This window comes from Drosophila melanogaster, chromosome 3R (assembly GCF_000001215.4).
Source record: "Drosophila melanogaster chromosome 3R".
NCBI classification, from domain to species: Eukaryota; Metazoa; Arthropoda; class Insecta; order Diptera; family Drosophilidae; genus Drosophila; species Drosophila melanogaster.
The window spans coordinates 31,490,404-31,507,777 of NT_033777.3; the positions used below are offsets into that span (position 1 = coordinate 31,490,404).

General features: G+C 47.3%; 1 protein-coding gene and 1 long non-coding RNA gene across 3 annotated transcripts; both read left to right on the top strand.

Annotated features, from left to right (window-relative positions):
* Positions 1-674: 674 nt before the first annotated feature.
* lncRNA:CR45572 (long non-coding RNA:CR45572) lies at positions 675-2,275 on the top strand. The gene has a single exon (NR_125306.1). It is a non-coding gene; the product is annotated as a long non-coding RNA:CR45572 (long non-coding RNA).
* A 6,556-nt stretch (positions 2,276-8,831) lies between these two features.
* On the top strand, positions 8,832-16,589 carry mey (morpheyus). 2 transcript variants are annotated; one of them, NM_143613.4, is made up of 7 exons: positions 8,832-9,189; positions 11,804-12,283; positions 12,556-12,716; positions 13,084-13,285; positions 13,590-14,779; positions 15,369-15,593; positions 15,821-16,589. In NM_143613.4, the coding sequence occupies exons 2-7, from the start codon at positions 11,832-11,834 to the stop codon at positions 15,913-15,915; spliced, it is 2,325 nt and encodes a 774-aa protein (NP_651870.3). In that variant the 5' UTR covers positions 8,832-9,189; positions 11,804-11,831; the 3' UTR covers positions 15,916-16,589. The 2 variants fall into 2 exon arrangements, with proteins under 2 accessions (NP_651870.3, NP_001287622.1); NM_001300693.1 differs by having other exon boundaries at positions 8,988-9,189.
* Positions 16,590-17,374: the final 785 nt, after the last annotated feature.

Below are 17,374 nucleotides of genomic sequence, written 5' to 3' on the forward strand. Positions count from 1 at the left end.
TGCGTGTTTTCCAGATTTCGGTCTCGTGTTGAAGTATATGGAAAGTGGAGTGGAAGAGGGTGGATCGAGGCGTTATTTTGATTTAAAATACGATGACCGCAATTAGTAGACGTGGTTCCTAGCATCTGAGCCTTGAAAAGCCTGCACCGCCTGGCCAACCTTCATCCCTCGATTACAGTGAGAGTTCATCTGGATTCCATTTCCCTGGGAATATCGATCGCCTGGAGCGGCTAGTCTCAAGTGGAGTATGATTGGGCACGACAAGCACTAGACAGCTGGAAAAACTTCCATCCTGGGAGTGCCTTTCATTTCTATCCAGTTGCAAATTGTGTACACATTGCAGATCTGAAATTGCATCGATTGCACTTTAAGCGCGAGTATTAAACTTTCGATTGCTCACAGACGAGGTTATATGTCAAGAGCATAACCATGAAACGGAAATATGACCGCAGGATGCCGTTGAACCTAAGCCCGCAGTCTTCAGATCTCTTCATCGATGGGAACGGGTTAAAAATAAGTCGGAATCGGATTCAGGCATAACAATTTCCTGTCAATCAGAGCAACGAGTGCGACGAAATCTCCGCCCCTTCTTTGCTACCGTGGAGCGGCTCCCAGCACTCAATTAATTAGTACCTCCATCTAAAAGGGGAAAGGGGCACGGATAGTGGACAGTTCCACGCCGAATCTGCTGGAGCGAGGAGATATACAAAGAACTACCAGCAAACTGACCAGCGGAGCTCATCAAGCCACCTACGCTTACGGTACTCGACCAACTGCAAATTAATCTCCCTCCTCCTGCTCCCCCTCCTCCTCATTCTCTGACCGACACACTCCCGGTTTCTTTGCAGATCTGGGAATAGGAATAGGAAGCCCCGGGGCCTGCCACACTTCTGAAGTCATTTTCCAAATGCTTGACAATTTATCATTCCGCTTTATTTGGGCAATTTTTCTGTTCGTCAAGTGCTCTTGGCCAAAGGGAACAGAAAACTGGCAAAAAGGTAGCACTTGGCAGAAGTCAATGGCTTGACCCATATCTGGGTCAGTCTGATTGAGAAGCCGGCGGCCGTCGACTGCCAAAAATGTTAATTAATTCGAATTAAAATGTTGCGAATGTGGTCGCTGACAGAATCTGAGTCCGGCAAAGGAAATGGAGTTGGTCTCTGGATGTAGAGATGGCATAGGAGTTCCGAAACGAAGTAGAGTCAAGATATGCCGAAGAAGGCGGTGGCGTTGGCAGTTTTCCGTTGGCCAGAGTCACCTGAACCGCTGATAACTCAGGCCACCGATTCCGTTTCCATTTCTATTGTACTTGGAGCGGCTTTCGGTTTTGGTGGTTCTGCGGTTTTGCAACGGACCAAAGGCCAGGCCAGAATTTTGATATTGAAATTGCTACCTTGGCACACCGAGCAGCCGAACACAGAGGAAATTCTGCCGGAGGCCATGGTTTGATAACATCAGTTCGAGGGGGAGGAACTCGGGGAGGAGCGCCTCCCACTATAGGCCGACGTACTGTAGGAAAACAAAAGACAACAATTCCATTTGGTAAAAGCTCGCCCTGGGAGGAAAGCGGGAAATGCAACGCCATGGCGAAAAAAGAATGAAAAATAATCTAAAGTTTGGACGTGGAGTTGCAGCTCAGTTCGGTTTTGGTTTCGGTTTGCGTTTGCTTTAGTCAAATGTAACTACAATTTAAATGCTAATCTGGCATCTGTTGGCGGTCGGAGGTTGGCGGATTTCGGATGGTGGGCAATGGCACTGCAGAACGCAGCAGCATGGGCAAACAGCCCGCCCATGAACCGCCCACCGATTGGTGGGTGTGCAGGAGGAGGAGGTGGAATCGGGGGAGTAGGGAGTATAGTCACACTTAGCGGTTGGAGCCGGGATTTGCATTTGCTCATTAGCTACCAAAACAAACCCACAAATAAAGGAGGCGAACATTCAGAGGCCCATGCCCTCAAAGGTGCTTATTTATTGTACAATCTGACTCCTGACTGACTCCGCTGTATAATTAGTTTTCACGCCTATAAACTGCCGACTTTATTTGTGGCGGATGCCTGCTCTGGATTCCCAGCGAAATTGGCCACAAAAATGTTGGATCTCGGATTTCTGGCCGAGGTTCAACGGAACACACTACCACCTATCCCCCCGAACGGTTTCTTGGAAACCGCGACACTTGAGAACACTAAAAATACAAATACGAATAGAATCAGAAATAAGAAGTAAGCCAAAACTAGCAGCACTATCAAGAGCGAAAGAACATTTGTAAACTGCCAATTATTATGAAAAGTAAAGACAGCCACATCGGCCTCATAAGTTGGGGAAATGGGAATTCGGGGAGCAGAGACCACAGCGACATCCAAAGAACTAGATTCTGCTTAGTTAGTTCTTCTTCGGTTGGAAAGGGGCTTCCCCTCCGAAAAGCAGAAGGCGCGTCACGCCGAAATCCCGAAATTCGCTCGTTACCATTCCGAGGGCTTGGGTTTTGGGTTTGGGATTGGGTTCTAGGTTTGGGTTCGGATTGGGACTTCAGCTTGGGTTCAACAGAACGCCGGCTGACGGTAGTACGGACCCCTCATCCTGCCCTTGAGTCCAATCTAGACAACTCCAGTGGACGTCTTCTTCCTCCTCTGATCACCCGTTTCCAGGTTTTTTTTTTTTGGCTCGCGTGCTGCCAAACCGCCAATTACCGAACATCAAAAAGCAGTTTCCCCTTTCTCTCCCTTCGTCTACACAGCTCTGGCCAAGTCTCAAACCAGGTCTGAACAATAATTTACTCCCTGGTCTGTGTGTGGATTTGTTTATAGTTTGTAATGCTCTGACCCTTTACATTCCGACCCTTTCCGAATCCCATTCCCCGTGTGGACACCCAAAAAAGGTATTCAAAATGCCAAGAATCCGTTGCCGAATCACGCATTGGAATATACAAGAAGGAATAACCCAACAAATGGAAATGCAAATGGGAAGTACTCTGAAAGATCTCCGTGGCTCACGATGCGATAATTTCGGGCCAAAACCCCGCCCACATCTTTCGCGCCTTCGTGCCCAAGTTTCGTTCTTAGCAGAAATTAATTTAATCATATCGGGCATAATAAATAAAGTGAGTTATCCAACACGGTCTGCCCTGCGGCGCAATTTGACATTTTAATCACGTCAGTCGAGGAGTCACTGGCCCACTTTAAAGGCGTCGGACCTGAGGTGGGAGTAGTGTTCCGGTATTCCACCTGAATCGTGACCATGGAGATGTGGAGATCGAAAAATAGAGCAGGAAGCTGGAAGAGCTACTCATATAGAAGAGTTTGGGGGAGTGGTCTTCTCTCGACAGGTCGCCCAAGAGAAAACCATCCCACTCAGTATGCTAATCACTATCATTGGATACCATAAAATTTGCACACTGGGAGATACAACCATTAGCATAAACATGAACAACAGCGATAATCCTCATTGACGTGATTGATACCCCTCTAGTCCATAAAATACCAATGCCTTCCCTTTTTCATTCAGCTAAATGACGATCTCAATCAAAACCATTTTTATTTGCATTTCGCAATCTGGAATCTGCCCAGGGTTTATCTATTTAATGGTCGCCTCTGTTTGATCAGTCCGCTAGTTGGCTTCTGCGTAGGCCTCCATCTCTGGAGTTCCAGGTGTAGCCTGGGTTATAATGACAATCACGTTTCTGCAGCCGAATCAACGCTCATCTCGACAATCATCTGCCGCTGAGATCTTCATGAACTAGGGATCTGAGAAGAGCTCTGTTTGCTAATGTGCGAGAAGTCAGGGATCGCGTGGGTCGAACGTTCCGAGGGGAAGCATAAGAAAGGAGGAAACTGGCAACAAAGTTGCAACCTCAAGTTGCCAATTATCAAAGTTTTGTTGATTAGAGAAACCGCTAAAATCAAATTTACCGATGAATGAATTCTAAGCTATTCTACCATTCCAATTCTTAAGGATGACGGAGCCGAATTTGAAAAAGCCGCGAAAAAATTCATTGATTGAGACTGCTAAAACCACACCGATTTTCTATATCAAATTATTGGTGGATGCTGGGTGCCAATGAAATATTTAAGACATCCTGTTTTCATCAGCGATCGAACCAAACTGGGAACCAACTGGGCACCCGAGGAGATCCGTATATTGCCCCCTTGATTTATGCAACATTTTCAGCAATAAAACTGCCAACGACTCAAAGAATTATTACATCATCACGTAATAGGCCTCCACACTGAACTGTGGTTCAGGTGGGACCTCGCTAGGCAGCAGCCTCCTTTGGGGCGCCACGCCCGCCTCAAATTGCCCTCTGATGTCCGATCCCCTCTTACCAAAAACTCATCCCAGGCCCCTAAGACCTATGCAGTCCACTCTTTCGCGCTGTCATAAATCAGTCGCCTGCCTCGAGTTACCGCACGAGGAGCGGCTTTAAATACTCGTACTCTCCTCCTAAATTGCTGACCGTACGGCAACGTTGGCAACAAAGCCGCTCTTAAGTGTCGTGTCATCCCAGAAGATCCATCATAATAGTCATGGCCTCGACTACAAAGATTTTAGCGGAGAGGAATTTGCCTGGCACGTGTCCATCATGGCAAGTGGCAACGAATTCCGGCGAGGGAGTAACTTGGCCAGATCCCATTAGGTGGGGAGAGGTGTTAGCTTGTGAGGAGAATATTCCCAGATGCTGTAATAACACTGCCAAATTGGGGCTCATCGCGGGAGGGGAACATTGCATCATGGCTGTCCAGTCACTAGTTCTCTGCGTCCCTTATCTGGCCCAACTATACCCCTCGATGTTACTCGCAATGGCCAATGGCCCATTGTGCAGAGACACCAAACACGGAAGTCGCGGCGTGCGGACTCCCCAAATGCCCATTTAATATAATTTCTATTATTTCTGCCAACTCCAGCAACTGGGAACTGCCACCAGGTGACAGTTACAATGCAGAAACAATATACATCCCACTCCTTTATTTCTGACCGGAGACTCTGCCCCTTCCCAATCCCACCAACCTGTCTTTGCCTACTCGATGGTTCATTCTAGCAATCGTCGCAATGATCATCATAATCGTGATCGTTTTGGAATCGGGCTTGGGTAAGGTTTCGGACCCGTTTGTGTCGTCTAAGTCTAATGTGGCCTTGTCCTCGGGGATCTATTTTTGCCATGCGTTCAGTAGAGAAGCATTACTGTGCCTGTGGGAAACACTCGTGAACTTGTTCTTTTCAAGCGAAATATTTGCGACGAATTCTTATGTGATTTTCTCCTAGTTTCTGCTCGGGAGAAACCCACCCACATGCAAAATAATATTAAAACAAAGTGTGTAAGTCCATGTTTGTATTAGAAATATTTTGAACACCCGCTCTTATAAATCATTTTATATATTACAGTTTTGGGCTATGGTTATCACTACTTATCCCATCCCCTTCCGCTTCCCATTTCCCCACCCCGATCTCTATACTTTGCAACAATGTCGTTGTAAGTCGCATGCTCTAGGATTGTAAATCAAAAGTGGAAGCTTCGATTGCAGTGAGATTGCATCGCCACTGTCCACCCCTCAATGTGTTCGGATTCATAAAACATGAATTAATGATGGGAATAAAACCGCCAATTTGCTTAGCTCCATTTCAAAACAAATTTTTTTCTCCGAAGAAAAGCCAAATAAGGGAAAATCCTTTCCAATCCCTCTCCATATGAAGGCAATAACCGAATTGCGATGCCACCTCTCCGTGTCCATATTTCATTGGGAACCCTCCCCATAACAGTGTCATCCGAGTCCAACTCTGGCCAGGCTATGCAGGAGCAAAAAGTGCGGCAATTAGAAGCAGAAGCTGCCGATGGCAGTTGAATGTTGGTCGGTGATTGAGTTGCAGCTCAGGTGGACACCACCTGCCCCCTGAATCTTGGAGTCTCCATTCGCGGCCGTAATTGATGACGGTTATGGATAGGGTTAGGTGGAGGGGCAGGGTAGTGGGAGGCAACGACCAACGGGAACGGCGGCAAACAGGAATATTCGCATTACTGCATCGCTTAAGTGTCATTATTGGGACCAGAATTTCAACAAGCCGCTGCCGTTGTCGTGTCTTGTGATGCAAAAAAGAAGGGGCGATGGAGATGGCAACTTTCACCGCGTTCAGAATTCCTTTGAGCAGTGAGCTTCAGATAGATGCAGAGGAACAGCCAGACATCGGTCAATCTCGCATCTCCCGAGCCCCTTTTCCCACTCCTTCTCGGTGCACCAATATCCGCTGGCCACAATCAACACCTCCGCACCGCCCCACGCCTCTTCTTGGCGGAGTGGAGCCATCACTCAACTTTAACTTCAGTCAGTCTGTGGCTTCGCTTATCTTGTGCTATTCCTATCCACATCACCACCTCTTCCTCACCTAAAGTCGCCTAGTGTTGATTTTACATCTTGGCCGTTTTTGTGGCCATGGTCTCGTGTCGAACGGATCCAAACTTGGCAGCGGAGAATTGCAGTGGCAGTCCAAGCTTAAGACAAAGTTGTCTTGGGTTAAGGGCGTTAACTGGGTTAAACGCTCGTTGACAGTTTTATGCCGCCGACCAAGAAAGACCACATCAAACCAAGAATTCGAAACTAAGACCAAGACGAGGGCGCTGACTGTCAGTCAGTGGCACAGGCCAAGCGAGACACTTGCTAAGAGTGAAAATTCTGATAGAACAGTTGTTTCTTTCCTCCTGCATAGAAAGCTGCAATTAGAAAAAGCCGGAGGGAAGTATTGAAAAGTGAATCAAAACAAATCAGATGGCGGTGCAATAAGAGGAACACCGGCGCTTTTCCGCTCCCGTCAAGTATGTCGCCTCAGTCTTTCGTTCTTTAGCTTTCGATTCAAATTAGGGTCAACAGTTGGCGCTTTTAAAGGGCACAACCACAACCATGCTCGCACGCATTCTTATCGTAAATTTGGATTTCGCATCCTCCTCCTTACTTTCTGATCGTACAGTGATCTTTTCAGTAAAACTTTGGAGAAAAAGGAAATTGATGACTCACACCTGAATATTTGCGACCCATCTCAATCCTTTCATTTTTGGCAAAAATTTTTTCTGTGCCAAGTGAAAGTAACCTCTCCGATGCATAAACTGCATTTAAAAGTGTGAGACTCGCTCCAATTCTAATGAGTCAACTCGAAATGCACTTCCACGTAAAAAACGAATCTGAGGTGGAGACCAATCAATTTGCAAACAATCGAGACATGGGACGATGGTTGCCGGAAACATAAAACTGGGAATGGGAGGTGGAACAGCCCACGCGGCAATCAGAGAATGTGCGAGAAATCGAAAGGAAATTTGCATGTCACTCGATGAAGGTTTCTACTCTGTTTGCACTGCAAACGAACCTCGAAACTCTGGACAAGATCAGAGCAACACCCCGAGGTTGTTCCGTCACTTTAAGCCCAGCACTCTTTCGTGGCACAGTTTCTCGGACGTAGAATGCAAACAAATGTTTGAATATCAAGTGACACAGAAAACAGAAGCGACATATAACACGGCGAAAATCAATATACGGCCCATATAAAACGACTTCCTCCTAACGGTGGAGTATTGATATATCTGTGGTCACCGCAGTTAATCCGGCCTTGATAAGAGGGAGTAAAAAACTCTCCTCTTAAACTGAGAACGTTATAGGCTAGCCTGACAATAAGAATGGCTTCCCAAGAATAGTACACTTAGAAATTTTGGCAACGATCGCGGCATGCGATAGCAATTAGAGCAAAACTCTGCCAGTTCCAATTACTCAATCTGATGCTAGGGGGGAGGAATCATTTCTGGTCCAATCAATGTCTGATGATATCAAAAGAACTTCACACGCCAATTTCAACGCAAAAGTCAAGACCCTCGACAAGGAATTGAAGACTTCCTATTTCTATTCTAACTCCTAACGCTTTTCCGAGACAGCAAGGCAGAAACACACAATTTATATAATTTCTTTATCAGATCTGCTGGTTGATGTTAATTGTATGAAAAATTGTATATTTCCCTCGAATCGGATGTAGTGCGTCGGGTGGAGATGGATAAAATCGGGGAAAAGTGCGACGAGTGCAGTTCGCTGTGCTTTCGATGATTGCGCGTCAATATTTAATTGCATTATGTGACGGACAAATTCGAGACAGCCTCCGCTTTCTTTGTGGCGCAACTTTTACTGAGTGGTGGCGGTGTTACTAGTAGAGTGGTTGCATAAACGCTGCATCAAACGCGGTTGCCTTGACTAAGCTGCCCCCACAATCAGTGACCTCATTCCGCACTCCCCGTTTTTCAACTCTTTTTTAACTCTGCCTTCGATTGTTATCGCGCACCTAATTAGGCGTGCGTTGTAGTTCTTACAACTTTGGTCATTAGAAAGCTGAGCTGCAAGGTTCTTGGGGGGTTCTCCCCCCAGGAAAATCACGGAGCAGCTCTCTGGGACCCTTCTCAGAATGATCCATGCACCTGCTGCTCTTTTATGGCCTGTTGTGGCACTTCAATTTGGCATTATTCAGTGCAATTCAATGCCGTTGCTGCGTGTCAGGTAATCGCATTAGAAAATCATTTGCCTCGACTGTTATAATTGCATTTTATTACTTCCGACAAGAACGAGAAACCCAAGAGCAGCGGACCCTTGGCGTGAAAAGCTGCAGCTGTGGCTTGAAAGAAAGTTGTAGCCAGTAAAGAGCGCTCTTCGCAGAAGAGAGCTGGCAAAGAGCGGCTGTTTGTCCATTAGCTTTCCGTCTTCTACCGGTTTTTCTTTTTGGCCACAAGAGAGTTAGTCGCCGCTGCCTCTGCCGGCGTCGCTTGGGCCTTCGATGGTTGGCTTCCCAGCTTGAAAACGTTTTCCGCGGCCTTCGCAGTGAGCATTCAGTGTCAAGGTGCTCGAACTGGCGGTCGCTAGCGCTCCAGTGATAGAAGCTAACAAACTCGATCCGATTCGATCTTGCCCAGCATCTGAGATCTGGAATTCCCCGAAGAGTTTCGCATAAGAACGTTTAGCCAAATCACACAAGACGCAGTTGGGCGCTCCACTTTCGACAGTGAGGACGTCGCTCGAGCGGTGCGCGTTGTTTCGGTTCATCTAAAATAAGAAGACATAAATCAAACAGCATTTGTTTTCGAGAAACAAATTGACCGTGTGTTTTGTGCGCGTCCTGTCATCTGCAGTGAAGTTCCAAAAAGGTTTTAATACCTTACCAAGTACTCCAGTGATAAAGGTAAAATTGAAAACGCGTTGAAATCAATTGACATTTAATGCCTGACAAGGTGTCAATTGTCGAGCGAACAGGATGTCCACATGTCTATCAATTAAATGAAAATGGTCAATGGATCATTAGAGAAAGCTTGGGGGAATGTCAACACAAAGAGCATCGAGGAGATGTCACATTAGTTTCCAAGTTGCCCAGTTTCCAGCGTTAAGATAAGTCCTAGGAGCTGGAGCTGGCATTTGTGCCATGCCGGAAACACGGCGTACAGTACCCGTCAACTCCCAAATGTGCAGAATTCTGCAGGCAATTAACTTTCGGCCTGGTCAAGACATCTTGCTCCTTTGTCGATCCACTATCCACTGGGAATCCTGCTGGTGTCCAGTGATTTGGGTCAGCCAACGGTTCGTTGTGACCATTTAATGGCAATTAGCTCGGGCTACGACGAGTAAAGACTTGAATTTCAAAAGATCGTAAGACTTTCGATGCCCATGATAGAATCCAAGAATCAAAATGACAAATCTCTGCACAACGTGCTCCACAATTCACTGCACCATTAGAAAATGACCCTGGCCAAACGGTGACCGAACTCATTAATATTCCAGACAAGTATTACTATCAGAAATGCGTTCAACAGTTAAAGCGACTGTGTTTCGTGAGCTCGGAGATCATGTTTATGGATTTGGGTGCATAGATTAGGGTTCCAATGGCTTTCGAATTGGTGCGGTTGATTTGCCGTTATGTTCGAGGCATGAAATGAAAAGTTTTGTCCAGTTTTTCCAATGCTTCTTGCTTTTTGATACAACACCACAGCCAAGGGAAACTAGTTTTGTGACTCTTTTGATAGTTGAGAAATTTCACTGGCCATTAATTGAAGATTTGTCGCTAACTTTGAGAAATTTCTGCTAGCCACAAAAAAAGAATTTCTATATAAATAACTCGGGGTGACCCACATCCACATCCAAGCGGAGCCAACTCCTTCTGCCGATGGCCAGCGGGTGCAGTTTTCAAATTGCCAGCCATGAAATGAAGATAGCAGCCAGCAGCCAGAATCCAGCTGCCGGGCCAAGAAGTAGTTGCCAAGTGGCTTTCCTGGCCAACTTGCTTGGCTCCAGCTCCATCTGCGGCGACCTGCGCACATTGCTTACTATACAGTTACACTGAGCAGCGCTTCAATTGAGATAAGCTCGAATGGCAGTTATGTCATTCCCTGGCACACTTTTCCGACCAATCACTCGCCATTCTAATTAAGTAGCAACTAGTTTTTGGCGTATTGGTGTCATAAAGGTGCTTTATCGGCACCTTGACAGCAGGAAAACAGCGGGATTAGCCCGAATTTCGAACCAGATCCGAACAGCAGAGGTCTCACTCAGAAGCGCCCGATCGCTCACTCACTTACTCCAACACACTCCATAAAACGTGGCCAAAACAAACTGTCAAATTTGGCTGTAAATATGTGTGCTAAACGAAAAACTAGTTGCTAAGCTGGCTGATAAATGGTCGGACGTCCCGATGCGAGCATGCATACATATAAATCTCCATTCGATCGATCCGCAGCAGGAGCAACTCGGCTGCCAAATGGCAATTTATTTCTATGTCCGTGAGTTTGCAACTGTTGGATCCGAGGATCTGTGGATCTGTGGATCTGCGTATTAGTTTATTGGCCCACTAAGGCAACTGACCCACAACTTTAAATTGTGATTTGAGTGGGCCAGTAGCTAAGTAGTTGACTAGCTGACAGTGGCTTTTCTCCAGCTGGGAAAAAACCGGGTGATTAGAATGTTTCCCCCCCTCTTATTTATTTTATAGAATTCCAAATCCCTGCGAGGGGCACGCGACTCGCTCTGCTGAGCAGTCCGTGTCATTGACCAGCAGCCATGGAAATTGATTTGCAGCCAGACAATTGCATAATAGTTGATTATAAGGCACTCACGAAGCCGGGACTGCAGTCGAATTCGATTAGTGCGGAAATCAAGTCAAGAGCAAGTAGATAGATACGAAAGGCCGGCTCTCTGTGATTTAACGCATATTACACGTAATGCATTTTCCATGCAGCTGGGGCTGGAAAAGAACCGCAAAAGCCACTAACGATCCAACATAAAGCATTCAACAGTTGTGTTCTCCTCCATATCGATCGCATTGCGATCGGAGGGGCCCAATCAGAATTCCAGCTGACCATTTCAGTTAACAGCTAGTGCTTCTTGGCTTAAGGTCCAGGTGCTTTTCTTGGATTTCTTGGCATTTTCGTTTTTCGTCTTTTGTTACTTTGTGCCTGGCTTCCTGTGCGTGCGCCTGGCTAAGTGGCATTATTTTAATTCCTCTGGCCGTGCGTGTGAGCAGCGTTTAGATCAGAAGTGCTGCCGTTTCTAAGGGTCGGGGAGCATCAACCAAATTGATTTTGCATCTATCCAAAGGCAATTAATCAGTGCCTTCGTGCTGGTGGGCGTTGCCACTGCAATTGCAGTTGCACTGCTGGATAGCCCGTATTAAACCCATTATTAAAGCTTAACTGTAACTGCCGGCGCAATTAATCACGAGATAAGCATGAGAGTGGGAAGACACTGAAATGCTAATTAAAAACCAAGCTACCAAAACGTTCATTTTTTCTTGCCATTTCCCCCTCCAGAATACGGAATACGTATACATAGTCTGAAATGCATCTGCGGTCAATGACAAAGAAACGAGGAGTCAGCATGATGGCGCTGCTGGGCTTAATGCTGCTTTTGGTGGACACCTCGGTGGCGGCACGCAAGTTGCCCAAGCGGCCGGCGGTGAAACCGTTGAAGACATTTCCGCGCAACAATGCCACACCGATTCCGCCAACGGGAGCGGGATCGGGAGTTGCGACGCCGAACGGAAGCGAGCTACCAAAACCGTTGAGCGTTGAGCCAGCGGAAGCGATTGCCGCATCGCCACCTGGTTCTATAGGTGATTCTTCTGGTGCTTCTGCCGCCGCCCCGGTGCCACCTGCCGCTGCATCTGCTGCTGCTGTTGCGGAGACCAAGGCCGATGATCTGGACCCCACTCCCATGGCAACACCTTCTGGGAGCTCTTCGGTCGACGAGGACTGCGAGCCGGATATGATTGGCTTTGAGCTCATAACAGGGTAAGTGTCACCGCCATGGAGCATAAATCTTAATTGCGGGCAATTAGTTGTCTATGGCCCATGGACCCAATCACCGAAACAATCACACACACAACACGACTGTTTTGTGCAGCGGGGAGCATAAATTATACCCACGACTGCCTGTTAACACATCGTAAAGGTGGTTTCCCCCATTTATAATGCCGCCAAACCACCCACTTGGGCTGGCCCCCCAAAAACCCAGAGACCCCAGAATTTATGTGCGTTACTCTTCGTTTAATCCACCATCACAGGTACGTGCTATCGGCGCCATCGAAGCAATTGGAAACGCTGCCCGGCACCCTCATGCTGACCGACTGCCTGGAGGCCTGCCAGGCCAATGAATCTTGCAGCGCGGTTAATTACGAGACGGGCCTGTGTGTCATGTTCCGCAGCACTGCCGATCAGTTGCCAGGTGAGTCTGCGACGGACAAAAAAAAAAAGCAGGACTAAGAATCTAAAATGGCAGCATCTAAGCAAACATCTTAAATACAGTGTGCAATTGAGTGTGAGAACCTAATTGTCACTATATTTGATGCAGCTCTTTGTCAGCTTTGTTTGCTTGCTAATCTAAGAAATTTTCAGTATTATTTGCCTATGAACTTCAGTTAGTTAGTTGTAGTTAGTTAGTTTCTTCATGTGTAGCTGCTGGTTAAAGAGCACCCAGCTCAGCACTCGATCGCCCAATCACGATCTTTGGCCCGCAGCTTGTATGTTAAATGTTTCCCGCTAATCACATGAATGCCGCCCCCATCTGGCCATTCCTCCCCGCATTCTCGCAGGTTCACTTTCCCGCTCCCAGTATCCCGTGTTCACCGTTTACGCGCAGAAATCCTGCTTCGGAGTGCGTCCCTGTTCGAAGGCCTGGTGCATCGATCGCGTCCAGGGCTACCGACTCCCTGAGCGGGCCAAGGCCAGCCAGAGTGTGGCCACGCGGCGCGACTGCATCGAGCTGTGTCTGGGCGAAACGGAGTTCACCTGCCGGTAAGTGCTGCTATACCGTTACAACAGAGCCACCCTCTTGAACTGAAACACCCACCCCGCCTCCTTTGGGTACACACCTCTTCATTCCTCCTCAATGCACTTCACACTCCACACTGAGCACTAAACACTAAACACTATCCAATGCACACGAACAAAGAGTGTACATCTTATGCTCGTTAGAAGAAATAAATAATATTCATCTAATACCAGTTGTATCCATTCAAAAAGGAAGTATATTAGATTTTAATTTAATTTGAATCCCATTTCTCTCTCATTTTTTTCCGTGCACCTGATCCACCTGAAGATCGGCCAACTACTATGCGCACTCTGGCCTGTGCGAGCTCTCGGACATGGATCGCATTACGCTGTCGGACGAGGCAAACATCGCGGCCTACGATGGCGCCGACTATCTGGAGAACAACTGCGCCGAGGAGCCCAGCAAGCTGTGCGAGTTCAAGCGCGTAGCGGGTCGCATTCTAAAGACGGTGGACTCGGTGCACCAGAATGTTCAGACGCTGGACGAGTGCCGCGACCTCTGCCTGACGGCACCGTTCCGGTGTCATTCGTACGACTACAACGAAACCGGCGAGCTGGTGTGCCGCCTGTCCCACCACAGCCGGGCCACGCTGACGGATCTCTCGGAGCCCTACCTCTCCATCGAGGAGGCCGCCACTTACGAGCAGTCCGCCTGCTACAATGTCTCCATCGATTGCCGCTCCGGTGAGATGATAACCAAGATCAGGACCTCCAAGCTGTTCGATGGCAAGGTGTACGCCAAGGGAGCACCCAAATCTTGTGCTGTGAATGTAAACAACTCATTGGAGTTCGACCTCAAGATGCGGTACAACGACCTGGAATGCAATGTGCGTCAAAGCGCGTATGGCAGGTATATGAACGACATTGTAATCCAGCACCACGATATGATTGTCACCTCGTCCGATCTTGGGCTGGCCGTATCCTGCCAGTATGATTTGACCAACAAGACGGTGGTTAACAATGTGGATCTTGGTGTGACTGGGGAGATTGAGTCTACGCTCAGTGAGGAAATCATCGTCGATTCACCGAACGTCATCATGAAGATCACCGCACGTGATGGCAGCGACATGAAGAGGATCGCCGAGGTTGGCGATCCGCTGGCTCTGCGATTCGAGATCGTCGACGCCAACAGCCCGTACGAGATCTTTGTGAGGGAACTGGTGGCCATGGACGGGACGGACAGCGCCGAAATCACACTGATCGACGCCAACGGCTGTCCCACGGACCAGTACATAATGAGTGCCATGCAAAAGCTGGCCAACAATCGCAAGGTGCTGCTCTCACAGTTCGACGCCTTCAAGTTCCCCTCCTCGGAGCTGGTGCAGTTCCGCGCCCTGGTCACGCCCTGCATACCGCGCTGCGAACCGGTTATCTGCGACAACGATGAGAACGGCGAGCTCAAGTCGCTGCTGTCCTACGGTCGTCGCAAGCGATCGGTGCTCAACGGCACTGATGGCGGTAAGTAAACGGTTCTTCTCGGCCAGCTTTATAACCAGGGATGGCCAACCCAGCCACCAAGTGACCCATGTTTAGGGGGCGAGTTGGTGGATGGTGGTCACAAGTACAACACACCATGTGACAGTTGCCATTAACTCCGACTGACGCGGAAATCTTTACAGTTCTGTGGAGAGGAGCTTGCATAATTGTCCAAAAGGAGATTTGATACTTGGGTTTTTCTTTTACTTATTCTTTTTTTTTTTTGTAATCATGGAAAGTAAATATCACTTAATTTACTACAAAGTAGTAAGCCAGTAAAGAAGTTTAGTGGTAAATTTTAGATACCAAGAATTTTAAATTTACAGAAGTGATCATAAAACTCGGCCAGTACAATTTGAATGTCATTTCATATAGACTCTCGGGACTCATGCACCTTCCTCACTGTGGCACCTTGGCACACCATCCCTGGTTAGATGGCCCAACACAACAGCTCCCAGAAAACATATTTCATTTCTTGTTTGCGTCTTTCTCTCCGCTTTTCTTTGCTCGCCTGCAATTTTTGTGTTTTTGTGATTTTCTGCTCGATGGATGCGCTGCTACCTTTTCACAGTTGAGCTGGCCATTAAGTCGGAACGCCAAAAACGTGATGTGAGTCATCAGGCGGCCGGCGATGAGAACATTCTGCTGGTGCAATCGATACAAATCACCGATAAGTTCGCCTTCAATGGCGCCGATGCACCGGGAGGCAGCGGATCGGAGGCCGGTGGTCTGGATGGCCTGGCCAAATTGCAACTGGATCTGGGCACCAAATCGGACACTTGCATAAACGGCTATGGTGAGTTGGGATCACTGGGGTCCAGTCCAATGTGTAGCACGGTGGCAAGTCGCTCCAAGTCGGCGGCATCTATTTGGTATCGCTGAGCGTGGCGAATTGATTTGCGCTAATCGCGTGCCGTCGCGCCATCTAGCCGCTGGAAAAAAACTGCCGACTTGCCGACTGAGTGCCCAGCTAATTAAATAAGCTCGTAAATTTTCTTCAACTCTTTTTACAACTCTATCCAGGCTTCATAATTGCCGGGGCTCTGTTCCTGCTGCTCCAGCTGACGGTCATTGCAGTCTGGGACAATATGCAGAAGCGAGCGTTACACAAGCGGTAAGAACGTCAACGCCAGTGAATGGCCTTTTAACAAGCCAGTTGGAGACGGAGATGGAGATGCAGATGCAGACGGAGCTCCGAATGCAGACCGAAGATAGAAGTGCAGACGGAGACAGAGCTGCAGGTGGAGAGGCAGAAACTAGCATGAAATTCTACTTAGCTCAAAACTTAGCACCGCTCATAATCTAGTTAGTAGATGTACGATCAAGACATGGAGAATGGACGCCCTTCCCCGGACTTTCCGCCATAGAGCTGGACTCCTCTGTGAAGGGATCCCCTTAGAAACGAAACGTAGCTTAATATTTATACCTACACCTAACTATATTGCCTATGTAAGTGTGCGCACTTAGGCGCCCCCTCTATAAGACTTACTTACTAAGACTACTCTGGACACGTCGACATAAATACTTTCAGCTTAAGACTCGGAACTCGGAAAGTAAAGCTCCTTAGTTGTAGTGCGAATCATTCAAACCTCTCAAGCGAGCTTCGAACTGACAATCATTGCTCGTTTAAGAGGTTTGACTGTCTAATAATACCTAAACACTTAACTTAACTTAACTTAACTTAATGCTTATATATGCTAGGCCCAATCGATCACAGACACAGATACACAAAAAATTGTAACAAGAGGCAAAACTTCAGATGCTATAAAAGGTAAATAAACGTATTAGAAAGATACTCGTTTGCGTTTGCATTACTTTTATTTTCTTTCGATCGAGCTTTGTTTGGCCTACGTTAGCGGAAAACAAAATTTGCCCGTCACTGTCAACGTCAATCGATCTACAATCGACTGCAATCTGCAATCTGCAGTCTGCGGCTCTAACAAGGCCAAAACCTCAAGCCCCGGTCATGATTGTTGGTTTTAGCCTAATAAACGTTGATACAAATCAATCAAGAGCAGCGTTTAGGCCTCCTCCCGCGATGTTGGTACTCCAAATTGGTGGCTTTGGTGCCCCACTCACCAGGTGGAAAATTGGCCCCAGTATAAACTGAGCCTTGTCTAAATGGCGCTGAACCCTGCTTACAGGCAACAGTTCAAAGTCGAGTTGCCCGCAGTAAAAGTGACAAACTAATTGGGAGAGGAAACGAGGGCTATGAATTGCAGGTAAACAACTTCATTAACATGATTTCACCCACATTCAGTCTGAGTGGGTGGTGCAAATGGGGCTTTTACTTTAGGAATGTTTGACTGGGCTTGAGCACCCCAAACTAGGTTGCCTTATATGTAGGCGTTGAAAACAAGGAAGGTAAAAGAATGTACAGCACTAAAAATGTATTTAGCAGGAAAACCAATAAAAGAAAACATACCTTCGTCTTAATATTCTCAATTAATATATACAAATTAGGTGAAATTACTTGTTGTATGGTTTAAAGCCAAGAAGCACTCTCCTCTTACCGATCACCTGACTATATCTTTGTTTGTCAGGCTTGGCTAAATACCAAGCTCCAGAGACTTTCTT

Coding starts and splice junctions, on each gene's coding strand:
- mey (NM_143613.4), top strand. CDS start 11,832: ATGCATCTGCGGTCAATGACAAAGAAACGAGGAGTCAGCATGATGGCG. Junction 13,286..13,589: donor GAAACGGAGTTCACCTGCCG/GTAAGTGCTGCT, acceptor ATCCACCTGAAG/ATCGGCCAACTACTATGCGC. Junction 14,780..15,368: donor GCTCAACGGCACTGATGGCG/GTAAGTAAACGG, acceptor ACCTTTTCACAG/TTGAGCTGGCCATTAAGTCG.